Source organism: Herpailurus yagouaroundi, unplaced genomic scaffold (genome assembly GCF_014898765.1).
Source record: "Herpailurus yagouaroundi ecotype Mexico unplaced genomic scaffold, PumYag 140, whole genome shotgun sequence".
Taxonomy (NCBI): domain Eukaryota; kingdom Metazoa; phylum Chordata; class Mammalia; order Carnivora; family Felidae; genus Herpailurus; species Herpailurus yagouaroundi.
In genome coordinates this window covers 83,775,477-83,793,385 of record NW_024412395.1, presented here as the reverse complement: position 1 = coordinate 83,793,385, position 17,909 = coordinate 83,775,477, and the positions used below count along the sequence as shown (strand labels likewise).

Sequence of the window (17,909 nt, the reverse complement as noted above, 5' to 3'; positions counted from 1 at the left end):
CTGACCTGTGAGAAGAATGAAAGCCATAATTCAAATCTGTTAATGACTGCTAGAAGAGACACCTGACCAATTATTTCCTTGTTACGGCAGTCCTTGATCCTAGGCTTTTTCTCTGTGGATGTAGAGTTCATCCCATTATTTTAGCCACATCAAAAGTAGGGCATTGGCTAAACAAACATGCATGATTTATAAAGGCAGCCATATTTTAGTGACATAAAGCAAGCCGTCTAGTATATAATGGGGACCGTATGTTCAGATGCCTCTTCAACGTATTTCTTCTGTTACCCTGTAGAATGAAAACCCAACCTACTAAAAAAAACAGGCTGAGAAACGTAATTAAAGAATAAGAACAAATTCTAGATTTATGAGCAAGTGCAATGTATTTACTAACATGTTATAACAATAGAACAGGTTATTATCAATTTTAACCATGATTCAGCCTACCAATGCACTTTGTGCTGTCTTGATCTCTGACTTCTAACAAAAATACCTGTATTAAGAGAAAATTCAGCTGCAACTTCCTAAAAAAATGTTAATACTGTTCTAAGAACATTGGGTATGAGCAAAAGTTCACTTTTTCCCTCCTAGCATTCTATTAGAATAATCCTTCCCCCCCCCCCCCCCCCCGCCCCCATTCTCTTAAAGAAAAACAGATTTGGAAACTTTAAATGGATTGGTCTCCCTTTTACTTTCCTCACTCTCTGGTCTGAGGTAATTAATGTCTACTCAATATCATGCTCAATCATGTTTCCCCTGGGACAGTACTTTCAATTAAACCTTTTATTTCATCCAGGGATGCCTGGTCTCATTGACCACTGTACTTTTTATCTGTGGATTTATGATAATCTAATGCACATCTCCTCACAGGCAGAATGGCCTTATGAGTCCTTATTGTTCTTATGCCAGAAGAGAAGTGAAAAACAAAATTAGCTCCTGCGGAAGTCAGGAAGGAAACCACATTTGTTTAACACAGCAAGAGGCCTTTCACTACCTGCCCAATGGCCTTGACCATCACGCTGCCCTGGCCTCTCAATGTGCTGGCTGCCCTTGCCTCGCTGCTCCAGTCTGATAAGACATGCCAACTCCCTTGAGAGCTACTGAGAGCTGAGGGGTGAGAGGCAATGCAATCCTCGGGTTACATTTTCAAAGGGTTGTGAAGGAAGTGAGACATTTACATGCTATTGTTATTCTTTTCTGTAAGAAACCCTACAGGTTAAAGAGGAACCTCTGAACTACTATCTGACAGCGAAGGCTGGGCTTTTAGAAAAGTAAGCCACTAGCCTGTTAGTAGCTATTTGCCTTTACTTTCTTTCCAGTCAGGACCCACGTGATTTGGTTTCTATTTTGGAAGCACACAAATTATAGTGACGTGTCACTAACAACCACAGTGAAAAATCACATATATATATTTTTATGACGTACTCAGTTATGTAGCTGAAGACAAGGCTCGATCTAGTACACTTCTATCTCTTCATGATATGCGGAATAAGTCACTGTTTTATATATATATATATCCTCTGACATGAACAAGTTCAGCAGCCTTCATCTTTAATTTCCTTGCATGCCTACATAGCACATAAAATTATCAAGTTCATAATTGCATTAATATTTATTTATATAATTTATTTACAACCTGTCTAGTACCAAAGAGGAATTGAGGTGGCTTGCGTTAATAATTACACTGAAAATATCTGCCAAGTCGTCAACAAGTTGCTAGTGTTGACAGAGACCTATTTTTCAAATTGAAGAATTCAGAACCCTGAGACTTTTTGCTAAATTAAGGATGGTCAAAACCTTACTGAACAGTGGTTCTAATTCATTCACTTCTCTTTATATGTAATGGAAATAAGCTTTAAATAGACTATGACTGTAGGTACAGACAAGGCCATTTTTATTTAAAAAAACTGGCTCTATTTTTTAAGGTTGTATTTAGATTTTTAAGTTTGTATTTAAGTTTGTAAACTTGCTTCTTACAACTTAAACTTTATGTTTCTCTCTGTCAAAAGGAATACTGGTAAATTGTGCCTAGGTTTCAATTAGCCAACAGGGTTCACTCACTCCATAGTATCGCCAAAACATAACACTACATGATAATTCATATTCTATTAGATAAGCTGTATTTAAAAATGTCTTATGGGAAAATACATCTAAATTTTCATGTCTGGAAAGAAGGAACACATCTCCTTTTGAGCCAACTACAAGAGTGAAGGCTTTCATGGTATCCACAGCAATGGTGGCCATCAGGAGTAGATTGGAGGAAGTACTACATCTTTGTGTATTAACTACTATAGCAACAAGCACCATAGTGGCAGAAGGTCAAAAAGGTGGCCATGAGGGAGATATCTGCTGGCAATATGTTATTCTACATTTACTTAAGAGAAGTCACTCTTTAGGTCAAATGCTCCCAAGGCATTCTGAACTGTAGAACAAACAAACGCTGAGAGGCAGACTCCTGTGGCCCATTCATATATAGAGAGATCATTCATAATTCGAGGCACTATCTGTATTGAGAGTCATGCCAAAATTTGATGCGTAGAAATTCAGAGAATAGTATTTTGCAGTAAGAAGAGGTCTAAGAGACCAATTAGTTCAATCTCCTTGTATTGTAGATAAGGACATTTTCCTGTTTACTGTCGATTTTTAAATTTTGATAATTTTAGCATTTATTAGTTTATCACTATCTCCATAATCCAACTCTTATTTCCAAGTCCCCAGTCCAGGTTGTGGGTGTCTACTGTAGAAAGGAAATCTACATAGGATGGGAAGAGGAAGGAAAAAGCTTCTTTCTCACCTAGGGAGAAAAGTAACAGGAAGGGGGACAAGAGTTTATATTTAGCAAGAGTGTCATGGCTAAAAAAAGTTGAGCAACAAAGTAGGGAAAGGGGCACACCTTATCCACTTTTGCTTCTCTCACACTGTATTTACATCAAGAGAGAACTCAAGAATTTCTTTGTGAATGGAATTCAGAAAGATAAGACCTGAACAGTTAAATGACTTTTCTAAACTTGAACATCTAGAGCAGCAGTCCTAGGTCAATAATGTGAATCTTACATCCCCAAAGAATATTCTTTCTGCTATAGAACAGTGTTCTCTTCAGCTTTCCTAACTTAATGTGAGAGACTAGAACAATTTTGGGCCAGTGAGTTATGCCTCCTTGAAGTGTGACTTTGCTGTTCTTTCCAGCCAAGCATGGATTCTAACCACCCAACCTCCGAATCCTAATGGGCTTTGTGACTTGCTTTGACAAAGAGGATGAGGCACAAGTGATACTCTGCAAGCTGCAAGGCTAGTCATAGCCCCTGCATCTTTGTTTTTACTGTCCCAAGAATGCCATGTAAGTAAGCTGGACTAGCTTTCTGGAGGATGAGAAGACATTAACTAGAACTAAGGTGCCCCACCCAACAGCCAGAACCAATGGACAGCCATGTAGAGGAGACCATCTTGAATCTTCCCACCTAGAAGATGCTCCAGTTGAATCCAAGCTGCAGGAATAAATCCAAATGCAGCACTTATAAGCAGAGAACTTACGAACACAGATTTTATAAAAGAGGGCATGAAATAGATCTGAAATCTGACAGATTTCTATATTATCCCTAGAAATAGTCTTGTTATAGACATGCAAATTTTGCTCACAGGATAGCATAAGTAGCCAACAATATTATCACTATAGGCAAAATGTTCCTTTCCTCTACTCCTTCCTTTTCTTCAGTTTTCCTTCCTGCTATTGGCTCACGTTCCTTCATATCCCTGGCCTTTCTACTATCCTTGTTTCTTTGAATCAATCCCTGGCCCAAACAGAATCCCATCTCATAAATGAATTTGTAAAATAATTTTAAAGTCCTTCTTGGTTTCTTCCTTTTACATAACTTCTGGTTCACTATTAACCTCTTGGCTTATTCCTTAAATTTGCACAACCAAAGGAAAAAAAATGTGTGCAACTGTTTTCCTCCCATTAGCCTGCCCCAGAGATGAAAGGCAGTATGCCATATTCTTGTTTCTTTAATGACACTCAGCATTGTCTATAAGTTCTTGGAGTTCACGGATCGCATCTTAGCATATTTTAAAATACCCAGTGTGACACAGCACCAATACACGTTTAATAAATATTTGATCAGCTAAACTAGGAATAGTAGGTGTTCAGTATTTGTTGAACAACTGAGTCCTTTTATCATCAATATGGACCCAGAAATGGAGGGAAACAGACGTCCGAGAAGACAATTCTTCTGAACACAGATCTCTTTATGAGTATCATAGAAGAGAAACATTTGGCCTCAGGGAGATGGAGTGCCAGCAAGTAATGGGTAAGATATTTTGGTTGGGTGTTTTTGTGTTTTGCCATTTTTAGTTTTTATGCTTGTTTGTTTCTGTGTGTTTTTCCCCTCCAGTGGGAGTCAAGTTCTATGGATGAAATATGTAGCTTCTGGGAAGGAGAGGAGGGAGAAGGTGAGCCCTTTCAAGTTAAGCTGAAAGTCTGTAACTTCCCTGCAGGGTGCTAAAGCCAACAGTTCCATAAACCAGAAGCCAGAGACTCCAATACACATGCAATAACAACTATCAAGGGGAGGCTTTATTGCTTTTGGGGATATTTTTCTCCATTCTACTAGTATTACTTTCATCTTCATCACCACCTGGCATTTAAATGTAGAAATGTAACATAGAAATAGATACATCCTGTAATAGGGGCACCTGGGTGGCTCAGTTGGTTAAACATCTGACTCTTGGTTTCAGCTCAAGTCACGATCTTGTGGTTCTTGAGTTCAAGCCCTGCATCGAGTACTGTGTTGGCAATGTGGAGCCTGCTTGGGATTCTCTCTCTCTCCTCTCTCTCTCTACCCTTGCCCGCCAGTCTCTCTCTCTGTCTCTAAAAATAAATAAATAAACTTAAAAAAATTAAATATATTCTGTAATAGAGAGATACCACATTGAGTGTTATTTGCTTCCAAAAGGCAGCATGATAGGTCAGAAGAAAGAAGAGAGGAAGGAAAAGTAGAGAATGAGGAAATGTAAAAAAATTACAACATTTCCAGCTGTTAAACAATCCTTCCGCGGTTCTAAGTCTCTAAGAAATGTAAAGAATTAATTACGGAAAGACTAGGTGATAAAAGTCCTTCATATAACTCAATAAGTGTCCAGGAAACATAATTGAACTCGTTTATAATTGAATATCCTGTCATCGGGGCAGATTTAAAGAAGGGTAAACTTAAAGAGACATAACAATATTAAATGTCCTTTTGTCTTTTTAATGTTTGTGATTAAACATTCTTTTTAGAGACAGCATTGGGGCTGTTGTGGGGCTTCATTTAGGCAGCAACAGGAACCTAACAGTATGTGATTTGTACTTAGGCATCTTAATTTAAATAATTATAATATCTTAAAGAAAAAATGCATCTTAACTTCTTCAACGTTTTATTGTATCTGACAAGTTCAGTAAAAGGGCACCTATCTATTCGTGCATTATGCGTCATATGTTCTGCACACTCATTAAAAATAATGAGAACATATTTAAAAGTCATCGCCCAGAGAATCTTTGGGGACGGGGCATGGGAAGAGGTAAGTGGCAACAGATTGTGATTTAAGTGTCTATCTCTGTTTTATCAGCCCCCTTAGGAAGGGGGGAGGGGAGAAGTAGCAATCTTAAGCTGATATTCTTTCTTTAATGATAAAGATCACACATTTTCCTGAAAAACAGGCAGATGAAAACACGTTCAAACCTCCAAATACACTTTCAAAACGAAATGGACTATAGTGGCAGTTTCACATGTTCGGTATTTACTTTGATAACAGCTGGAAGAGTTAACCACGATCAATTAAGGCTGTACTTTCTTTTCCTTAATCTTTAAATATCCTTTACAAAATGAATGCATTTCCTTATCTTACACCAAATGTACCTTAAAAACGTACTGATCACAGGCATAGAGGTAATTAAGCAAATCAAGGTCATCCCCCGAGTTTTGTAACCACCTTCTTATCCAGCTGCTCCATATCAACAGCTGGCATGAATTATTGGAAACATTTGGCTAACTGGATAATAAGAAGGATATAATCTGTGGCTGGTTACAATATTAATGCTTCTGAGCTGTTTAAACATTTATGTTTAGAAAACTCTTCTTTTTTTTTCTAAACTCCAGAAGCCTAATCATGGCCACAGTGGTCACTCATAAGACATATGTTTTGTGCCATGAGAGTATAGCCGAATCTCATGGCTCTTCATCCTTAACACTGCAGGAGAATGCAATTAGGCCCCAGTCTTTCGAAGTGTCACAAGTTTCTTTTCAGCATAGGACACTTCTTCTTTCACTGCCTTCCAATCTCCAACAAAACCAGTCTTGTGATAAAAGTCATTCATTCTGACACGTGGAGGCCATACAACCAGGCAAAATGGCCGCACCGCCTCCATGCATTCTAGTAATGCTGAAACAGAGCTTTTATCATCATCAGTTTTATCAATAAAGACTAGATTTTGCTGACAAGCGTTCAGTAAAATTCTTTCAGGTATAAGTACCTCCCAGGGAGTAGCGAAAGACTACAATTCCCTCAGCCTTGTGGGCTACTGAACACATTAAAAAAATTGGCAAACATTAAGGACCTAATCACTTAGTACACAGCATTAACTGACAGAAGGTGTGATGCACAGTTCAATGAGGTGGAAATCTTAAAAGTTTTGACTTTGACAAACAGTGTAAATTTTGGTAGGGGCAATGTCTCTGTGCCTCATTTTCCCCATTTTTAAGATAGATTGGAACAGCTAAACATAGTTGCTTTGTGACAGTAAACGAGGATCACTTTCTTAAGTGCTCTGAAATCTTTGCCATGAGTTCAAGCATAGCAGGATGGGGGGTGGTAGAATATGGTCCATGTAAGGAGCCAATGGAGCATACCTTACCCTATTAGCATCCATCCTGGAGATAGAGGAGAGAAGGGACAGAGGTGTAACTGCAAACAAAGACCAATAACCCAATCTTCTAAACTGCCCTAGAAGTACCTCTCTTTGGTATGTGTCTAAATCTACAAGTTACAAGGTGGCACGTAACAAATTTTGAGCACAATCAAATTGAGTGTGGAAATTTAAAAGCACAATCGAGTTGGGCCTGAAAAAGTCAAGTACAATTGAGTTTGCCTAAATGAATCAGGTGTAATTGAGTTGAGTAACTGGATTGTGCTCAGCACTGGCCTTTTGCCAAAATGAGGGGCACATGACCAAACAGACACAACTCAATTGGTCTTAAAATTTTCACAGAATTATTTTTCTTAGAGCAAAAAAATTGTTTGCAGAATGGAAACATAAAGTTGAAAATTTGGTCATGACAGCTAGTCAGTTATAGCTATTAAGTTATCCTATAGGCCTTTATGTTCCTTATAACAAAACCACTGTTCCAATGATTCTCAAACTTGAGTAAGCATCAGCACTACCTGGAGGGCTTGTCAAAATAAATCTTTATTTTATTTTTTTTAATTTTTTTAAATTTTAAGTAGGCTCCACACCCAATGTGGGGCTTGAACTCACAACCCTGAGATCAAGAGTCACATGCTCTATCAACTGGGCCAGTCAAACTCCCTAAACTATACCTTTAGCTCCAACCCTAGAGTTTCTGATTCCTCAGGTCCGAAAGGCATCTGAGAATTTGCGCATGTAAGAAATTCCGAGGTAATGCTATCCTGCTGATCTGAGACCACACTTTGAGAACCACTTCAACTGAGCTGAAACACTTAAAAAATATTTTTAAATAGTTTCAATATTAAAAAAATATCTAATATTTTAAATATTAGGCAATAATACTTATTGTTTGTGTATGTCTTTATAAGTAAACTGTACTAGATTATGCAAATGTATTCATGATCATTTAAACTATCTAAATTGTCATTTATATTCTATCAATACTATCCCTATACTTGCTGTCTTGGTGCAGCTGTAACTAGATACTGCTAGTGACCTGAAATTTAAGGAAATCGTTGCATATTATTTTTATTTGGTCTAAAGTAATTGTATCAGGAAGATAATGCATTAGAGACAGATTAGACAGACATAGAGTAGGAGCCACAGCACCTTTAGCAATACCTTTTCCAACCTTCTATACCATCTGCTTTAATAATGTGTAGCTTTCATTTATTCAATCAACAAATATTTACTGAGCATATAGTGTGCATTAGGCACAGGAAATAACAACAGAAGATAATGTAATTTGACACTCACCACATATTAGCATGCATTCTCAGCTAATTCTCACAACAACCCTATAAGGTAGGTGTTGTTATTATCCTCATTTGACAAATGAGGAAATTGAGGCACAGAGACGTTGAGTAAGACTGCAAAGCAGGGATTCACATTCTATGTGCCCTATTCTAAACACTTTACACATTTAATGCTAACAGTCTCTCAGGTAGGCATTACTCTGATCCCAGCATTAGGGATGAGGAATGGGGGCTCAGGGAAATAATTTAATCAAGACCATTCAGCCAAGTGAGGATTCAGCCCCACCAACTGATCCCAGATCCCAGGCTCCAAACGATTACATTAAAGCCAAACACAAAGAGCTCTTAGTAGGTACCCTACAGTCTTTTCACCCCTTCCAATTTATTCCAAACAACACAATTTCTCATGTTAGACCTTGCTCAGTAAGCTGTCAAGTTGGGCTGCCTACTATCTCCTTGATGTATTTTATGTTTTCTAATCTCACAGAGTATTTGAAAGTGCTGTTTTCTTCGCCCTGTAAGCCCTGCATTTGAAATCCTACTCAATTAAGACCTTTCTCAAATACTGTACTATTCTTAAAGGGTTTTCTCAGCCCCCCAACCTTAATCCCATAACACTTAATTGCATAATTTGATCAACTCATAACTCTTTTTTTCTTTATAGGTAGAAGCTCCTTGAGGACATGAATGCATCTTATTAATCTCTGGAGTTCACGTTGCAGAAACATGACTAGGATTAACTGAATACTGACTGAATGGAATTGCAATAAGGAGGGGAAAAATTATTGAAGAGAGAAGCAGAAACGGAGGCTCTATTTCAGCAAGGACTCCATCTTAAGTCTCGAGAACTGTGCTATCGGGAGAACCCATAAAATATAGCTGTGTTTTGTTTTCTGCATAATTATCTAAATTCCAAAACATAACTCCTGCACTTTGGTTTAGGTAGACAAATCATTCTGAAATCATCCTTCAATTTCTGCTACTTATCCACAAATAGCTGCTATAATATTCATTCTTCCTTAAGTACCTTGGTTAATTAAGCATGGAATCATTTGAATCTAATAGCCAAAGGGAATAAAATAATATATCAGTTAAATGAGGTTCATCTAAGATTTCAAACGAAAATTCTGGCATGATTTATGATATTAAGTAATTTGGCATTTGAAGGTATGAAGTTTTCACTTCGTAAGAAGATAAAAAACAGTCAAGGAGTCGGAGCCCCATGTCATTTGCAAAGATAGTCGCAGGGATGAGTAAATATGGTAGTGTAGGAATACACTGAGCTCAGCAGCTATTAGGGGAGTGGCCACACACATGTGTATCTTTTTTTTTTCCTCAGCAAAAGCAATATTCCTAAGTGAAGGTCAAATCCACATGACCAACATTGCTAACTTTTGAATCTCGATCATGCCAGGCAGGAGGAACTTGCTAGCTTGAAATAGAGTTCATTCCACTTGCAGAAGCCAGCATTTAATAGCAGGCAAGCTTGGCAGGTAGAAATTATAAATACATTTGAAATTTTCTCAGCTCGTTTTACCCACCAGGGGTTGCTGTGATTTTCAGGATAATTTAAAGATAAGGCAGCAGGTCAGAACATGAAACATTAAAGAGGTTAACAAAGAAATGGCACAATGTTTTTTTTTTTTCCTCCCCAATAAAGGAAAGACGACACACACACGTGTGTGCGTGTCTATGCACTTACATGACAAACAACACACGCTCTCTCTCCTTCTCTGTCTCTCTGAAACTCTCAAAAACTACAGGCAACGAATCAATAGAAAAACCTTTCGTTTGTCATGATCTTTCCTAAACGGACACTTTGCATAAGAAAACAAGAATTTTGGTTATCAGGGATAGAAAAGAACTGGCAGAGCATGTCTGTTTCAGAACACAGCCAACAAAGCCCTGGTTCCGTAGCGCAGTTTTATTTCACTGCAGACAGCGCAGTTTCACCTTCGGATTCTATTGCCAACGCTAATCTCAAAGTCCCTTTTGCAAAAACGTTCCTTATGTGAACACCTCTTTAATAAACTCTCACCCAGTCAGGGGGTGAAGACATCAAAGGCTCTTCGAGCCTGGGATTCTGGAAGGATTACCTTTGAAACACACAGTTCTTTTGGTAAAGATACTAGAAAGAGCTAAATAGTTGTGAGGCTAGTACATGAATTCCTCTCACCTGATTTTGAACCCAGCCTGCCACTGATGGCATGAAGGCTGGCTACATGTGCTTCTAAATTTGTGATCCCAACCAGTTGTCCTGCCTTCAGGAGGAAGGACATGGACCCGCAAATGAAAGAATTCAGCACAGTTCTCATGTGGCAGGTCAGGAGAAATGGCCAGCAAGTGGGCGCTCAGGCCTCTGGAATGACAGAGGGTCACATCCGAGAGACCATCCTATCTTGGGACTTCCTGTGTAACTGCTGACCACATGCTCCCTTGGCTGTAAGTGTTAAGACTTTACAAGAAGCTAAGATAACAAGGAAATAAGGAAGATTTAACTGTCAGAAAACAGGCAGAGCAGTGCTGTTAAAGGGGTTGAGAGCTCATGAAACAGCAAGGCTTAAGAAAAGGAACAGGACGGTTTCTCAGAGCAGGAAAACAATAAACATGGTTTGTTTTCTTCAAAGGAGATAGAAGAAGACAAAAGCAGGAAGCACTGTCCTTCCCTCATCCTGCCAGATTTTCAATGGAGAGTCAAGTGTGTGCATCAATCATGATAAGGGAGGAGAGACTAAAGTGATAACACCTTCAGTTTTTTGAAAGAAAAACACAAAAACGCATCACATAGCACACTGTTCTTCAGTTTGCTCTTTCAAAGAGTGCAGTGCGTGTCACACTAGGAAGCAGCTAGCGTTGAAATAGTACTGTGCACGACACACATGACCTCTCTTTAAACTTCCCGTAGGATTCTTGCTACTTAGCACCCAAGGAAGGCATGTGGGCTGGACAAAGAGTACCATTCCATATTTCTCCAGAACGAAGATTCTGGGTCCACACTACTTCGGTGCTTATAATCCTCAAGAATGCGGTGCTTTGCTGTGGCTACAAAGCATATTCCGCATATTTAGATAATCACAAGTCAAATAGTTTTTAAAGCGTCTAGACTGTTTGCCAGAGAATTCTAGGAGAATGAATACTAACCACAGGCCCGCCAAATTTGGTATAACACTAAAAACAAAACAAAACAAAACAAAACCCCAAAAAGAACAAATAATTTATTTGTACTCATAATCTCACAGTTGCACAATTGATGTAATATGCTCCCTGGTGGGCTTGGCCTATGATGTCACTTTTGGGGACGGAAATCAAATTTCACTAAATTCTATTAAATGAGAATGAACTAATATATACAAGCTGCCTGACTTACCAATTCAGTTTCAAACAAAAAATTTTTTTTTTTTTGGTAATTCAGTATTTTGGATACCAGTATGTATTTTCAAACAATAATAAAAAATCTCTGTTCAAAACAGTGGTTAGTCCCAGGCAAGCCTGAATAAATCTCTTTTACCCGTAATGTATCTAAAATATAGTATTACATTTTTATTGTATTTGATTCTACAGAGGTGGCAAGGTACTAGAATAATTGCAGCTGACATATACTGAGAACTTACAATTGGCTGGAAACTATGCCAAGAGCTTTGCATGGATGATCTCTTCTAATCTTCACAACAATCTTATGGTATAGATGAGGAAACTGAGCCTTAAGAATCATTTTGTGAGCTGCTCTAAACCACAAAGAAACATTGTATGATGGTGAGCTTGCAGAGTTGAACTCCAGAGACAATACTAAGCCTTAAGAAACCCAGGCCTCTGGTTCCCCTTAACAATAAGGGACCATCAATAGGTTACTTAACCAAACTGGACGTGTGTTTCTTCATGTACTAAGTTAGAGTCAGACATACAGATTCTTTGGGCTCCCTTTACTCTGAAAATTCTATTGTTACATTTATTAACTTCCAGATGTAGTTGTGTTTGATTGAGAATACATTCAGAGTTTCAAACTGGGGTAAGGTCAGCATCCCTCTCCCCCTTACCTGGGGCAGGCAGAAAGCTTCTAGGAAGAAGAAATTAGCTGTGGAATTAGGAATTCTAGAAGACATAGATAGGAAAGGGGTATAAGAAACTATTAGAGGAGAAACTAGGGTCTCATGAGAGTTTGAGTTCTTAGAGGGAGCTCTGTCACTAGGTTCTTTTGCTGGCTGGAATGTTTCTCTTTCTATGCAGGGTTTTACTCATTCCAGGACCATAGTTGAGGAGAATACCCAGTCAAAACTTCTTTCCTTGTTCTTATCCCTGAAACAGGTACATAGTCCCAGCAAAGCTTCCTAAAAGTTGTATCTCCAGCAACCAAAGAATTGGACAAGAAGTGAAAGGGCTTCCTGTTATATATACACGCTGCCTCTTTCTAATTATTTCTTCTCACTGTGGCTCTTGGAGAGAAAGACCAAAGTCTTTACGTAAGTAAGGGATTGAAAGAAAAATCCATCTGCATTTTAGAAAAAAAAAAATATTCGGACTCCAAGTTTTCTGCAGCATTTCTTTTTAGGAAGAATAAGAAGCTTCAGTGAGGAAGTGAGACTGAAATTCATGATTCTGCCTTCCAAAATGGCTGGGAATGGAGGAGTCAAGTGGAGGAAAAGAGGTGGGGAATATAGTCTTTATGGCTTATACCACCTAATCTTCTTCCCTTCCCTGTTTTACTGCAGATCTACCTAGAGTATTCAATAGGGCAAGGGGAAAAATGGACAAGATGATGTGAAAGAGAAGGAAGGACCAGAAATGTGGAGAGAAGGGGGTCCTTTGGTCAGTACTAAGGAGCATTAATATATGAGAGAGGCGATTCAGGAAGGCTGTATATTCAAACGTGAATATAAACATAGATAACAGAATATCAGGCTTAGAGTAGATATCTTAGAGCTTATCTAGTCTTACCATGTTACCAATGGGAGAATTTTTTCTAGAGCATCTCTGACAAATGGTAAGGCAGTCTCTGTTTCAATATTCTAAGTTGCCTATTTTCTTCTTGGACAGCTCCAACAGTTAGAAACTACTGTAACTTGTAATATTATCACTTCCAAATATTTGTTTTGGTACCAGCTCAAGGAGGGGCGGGAAATGAGTCTTAATTATTTTTGCATCCCCAGAACCTCCAACTTAGTGCAGAGCATGTACTTAGTAAATTGATCGTCTAATATGTAAGTATATTAATGGATATAAACTACCTGGAGAAACATTAATCCATACAATTAACTCTTTACCTATTTTATAGCAATCAAAATATGCCCTAAATTTTCCTTTTTGCAGGCTAACTATAGTCAGTTTTCTCAACTAACCTTCACTGGTTCTGATGATGTAACTCTGGGAACCTATCATATTACCTATATGTACCTTTGTCATTTCTTATATAGATTCAAAAGAAATTAAAAAAAGGGGGTAATTAAAAGTCCTTTTATCACATCTATTCCTTTTTATTATTAGTCATAAAAGTCCTTAGAATTTTCTATAGTCTTCTTAAATACATACATCAATAATAAAATAATAAGTGTTCACTATTTTAAAAATGAGAAAATTAAAATCTCTCATAATCCCAACATTCTGGGTGCATTTCCTGCCATTTGGGGGGGCGGTTCTTTTGAAGATATTTTAATGTGATTTGATCATGCTATAGATATCATTAAAAAATTTTTTTTAATGTTTATTTTTGAGAGAGGCAGAACATGAGCAGGGGAGGGGCAGAGAGAGAGGGAGACACAGAATCCGAAGCAGGGTCCAGGCTCTAAGCTGTCAGCACAGAGCCCGACGTGGGGCTCGAACTCACATATTGTGAGATCGTAAGCTGAGCCGAAGTCAGATGCTTAACCGACTGAGCCACCCAGGCACCCCAATTTTTTTTAATGACTATATATATCATCTATACCTACTTTTTAACTTAATGCACTATGAGCATTTTCTCATGTTATTATCAGCTCTCCACAGAGACCATTTTAAGTATTATATTTCACTGAAGAGCTACCTAGTTATTTATCTAACTAATACCTCTGGTTGTACAGCACCCAAAATATCACTACAATAAACAGGGCTTTAGAAAACAAATCCATGTACATGAATTTTTTCCACATCTTTCTTTGATGATCAGTTTAGGACAGATTACTAGAAGTGCAGTTAGTAGGTCAAAGGATATACATTTTTAACAAGACTTTTGAAATTCTCTTCCTCAGGATACATTTCCCAGCCCTCAAGACTAGATTCCCGGGGCGCCTGGGTGGCTCAGTCCGTTAAGCGGCCGACTTCGGCTCAGGTCATGATCTCGCGGTCCGTGAGTTCGAGCCCCGCGTCGGGCTCTGTGCTGACAGCTCAGAGCCTGGAGCCTGTTTCGGATTCTGTGTCTCCCTCTCTCTGACCCTCCCCTGTTCATGCTCTGTCTCTCCCTGTCTCAAAAATAAATAAAACGTTAAAAAAAAAAATTAAAAAAAAAAAAGACTAGATTCCCTTGTACCTGTTACTACAGGACCTTGCAATTCTTTTTCATAACCATCATCATTTTGAATACTTGGTTATATTTCTTTCCTTTTAGACTGCAAACTGCATTAAGGTAGGGCATGACCATTTTTGCTGACTGCATTTTGCATAAAGCAAACATAGAGCACGCAAAGGGTATTTTATTTTGTTGAATAATGTTAAATTGCTTCCTTAAAAGGGTGTTTGAATTGGTACCCCGGAAGCACTGTTGGCATTTATCCAACTCACCGCATTAACATCATAAAGCTATGATACCCCCAAATGGGACAAAATACTTAGTGTGATTCAATTTTTGTTACAGATGAAACCTGTGACTTAGAACTCATCTCTCAGCTATTATGAATTCACTGGGTATAGTAAACTCTGCACCGAAGATTCAGTGAGACTGTGACCTGAACATTACCAGCTCTCGGGGAAGGAAAGCTCCTTCTTGACGGGCGATGACCAGCGATGCTGTTTCTCCCTGCTTGGTGCTCCTCAGCATGGCCACGAGCTCTTCTTGAGTTCGTCCAGTGACATCTCTGCCATTTACCTAACGGATGCCATCATATGAACAGATCACAACACTTTTCGTCTCCTTCTACCCTAGATGGTTTCCACAGGTAAGTAGCAAATGGGCTCCTACAATTAATAAAGCTTGGAACAGATGAAACTGAACACATGAGCCCAAACCAACTATGCTCAAAGTACCAATACCGCACTGACCATCATGACTGAGGTGCCAGATCCCTTTGTTTCTATATATTTAAACATTTTTTTAAAATTTTTTTTAACGTTTTTTATTTATTTTTGAGACAGAGAGAGAGAGCATGAACGGGGGAGGGGCAGAGAGAGAGGGAGACACAGAATCGGAAGCAGGCTCCAGGCTCTGAGCCATCAGCCCAGAGCCCGACGCGGGGCTCGAACTCATGGACCGTGAGATCGTGACCTGAGCTGAAGTCGGCCGCTTAACCGACTGAGCCACCCAGGCGCCCCATATTTAAACATTTTTTAACGTTTTATTTATTTTTGAGAGAGGCAGAGAGGCAGAGCGTGAGTGGGAAAGGGGAAGAGAGAGAGGAAGACACACAGTCTGAAGCCGTCTCCAGGCTCTGAGCTGTCAGCACAGAGCCTGACATGGGACTCAAACTCACAAACATTGAGATCATGACCTGAGCCAAAGTCAGATGCTTAACTGACTGAGCCACCCAGGCGCCCCAGTGCTAGATCCCTTTAGATAGTAATTAATAGTTTCTCATGGGATGTTACATTCTTAGGAAGGGAAAATCAAAGTGAGAGCGGAGAATGATTCCTACAACGGGAAAGAAGTAGATTTCAGATGCTTAACTGGCACCATTTTCTGCCTAACGCTAAAAAGCAAACAATGGACCACAATCACACAGCAAATTTCTTTGGAAGTAAAAGTCTTTTGTTACAATTAGTGTTCTCCATCTTTGAAAATTATAGTCTCCGGGTCATCATAGATTATTGGAAATTATAAATTGGAGCTGGATTAATTACTTGGTGCATCTTCTTTCATAACTAGAACTATATACAAATGTATAGTGTTGCTTCTATGCCATGAGAATGTTAAATAAAACCGGCCAGTTTCAATGAGGATGGTTTCTTGAAAGGCAAGTTAACAATATATATCTTGCTAAGAAGATGATGCTATCACACAAAAATACATGGGAGGGGGGGATTCTCTTGCTTTGGGGGTGTTTCAAATACCTCTTTATAAGCCTAGATCAACCTGAGGCAGGCTGGCCTACGCCTGTGGGAAGTTTAAAGAAACTGTTGCCAGAATATGGCTATAACTCTGAGACTTCTTAGCCATAATTGCATATATGATGAATTCCTGGATGATTCAAATTCCCAGGAACCCTAAGAGGTAGATATGAGAAGGAGGAAATAGGGAAGAGTTCTCTGTGTTACTTGTCCTTACATAACTGACTCTATGGGGACTTAAAGTCAGTTTTTTTAACATAATTAAAGTCCTTATCTTGTCTACAAGTGATAATTTTCAATTTTTATATTCAAAATATAAATATTAATGTATTTATGCAAACACCCAGGATACTTTACTGAAGATATTAGTTCCAATTCTTACCTCCAAAATTCTGTCCCCTGATTGCAGGCGGCCATCTTTTATCGCTGCTCCCTTTGGTAAAATGTTTTTTACAAAAATGGGACCAGGCCCATGTATGGAAGAGTCTCTGGTAACAACAGTGAAACCCAGTCCTTCAGGGCCTAGTGTGTAAGACCAGGAAAATGCACGGTCACCTTAAGTAGAAACCTTAACAGCGAAATCTACCTAATTTAGACTAATGTCAAGTAAGTAAATATTTACATTCCAGGAAATATTTTAAACACACTTCAGTTGTTCTGGCTGCAAACACAGATTATAGTTCCTGACAGGCCATGATGGTTTCAAAGTGAATTTAGGGCCCAATGCAGATGTGTAACACTTTCGTTTATTGAGGTACCAGAAGAAATACCACATGTTATCCATAAACCCAGGAGATTGATTTCTCAGTAAACCATAAGAAGCCAAAGGCCATCTGACATGAGTTTCGTCAGGCACTCACTCAGCTAGCCTCCCTGCAGCTCCCTGCACCTGGGTCTCGATTCCTTGAATGCTGCGTCCCATTGTCCCCTCCCTCACTCTTGCATCTCCAATCTCTCTCTTCCAGTATGTGGTTTTCACTTTATCCGAAGGTATGCTCAAACATCTGTACCCTAAAGAATGCTTACTTCAATCTTACTTCTTCTTCAGCCTTCCGTCACCAATGACCTGTCCATGACCACATCCACTACTTTTTCCTATTCTGATCTGTCCCTTTCTCTAGCTTTGACACTTCTCCTCAGTTGTTTTCTTGAAATTAATGCCCCCCTCTGTGGTTTTCATACCTTTATTTTCTGATTATTTTCCTACCTCTCTGATCACATTATGTCTGTCACTCTCTCTTACCCACGGTTTTCCCACATGAAGATAGATGTTTCCCAAGGCTCTTACCTGGTACAGTTTGTTTTCTAGATTCTCTGCCTTGGCCAGCTCCTGCTCCAATTACCATCTCCCTATAGATGACACCTAAATCTCTTTGGCCCTAATTTCTCTGGTGTCAGCTTCTTACATATGACCATGCACATATTTCCACCAGTATTTCAAACTTCACTATGACCTCCTTTCTCTAATTCACATCCTGGGCTTCTCACATACA

The 17,909-nt window shown here is 38.9% G+C and overlaps 1 protein-coding gene across 1 annotated transcript in view; it reads right to left on the bottom strand.

Annotated features, from left to right (window-relative positions):
• The window catches only part of PARD3B (par-3 family cell polarity regulator beta), a 1,026,938-nt gene that overhangs the window by 438,792 nt on the left and 570,237 nt on the right, over positions 1–17,909 (bottom strand). The window contains exons 20-21 of the mRNA XM_040474679.1: positions 16,799–16,938; positions 15,113–15,241 (exon numbers count right to left, since the gene is read on the bottom strand). Coding sequence (XP_040330613.1) covers positions 15,113–15,241; positions 16,799–16,938 — 269 coding nt within the window. The remainder of the gene's footprint in view (positions 1–15,112; positions 15,242–16,798; positions 16,939–17,909) is intronic.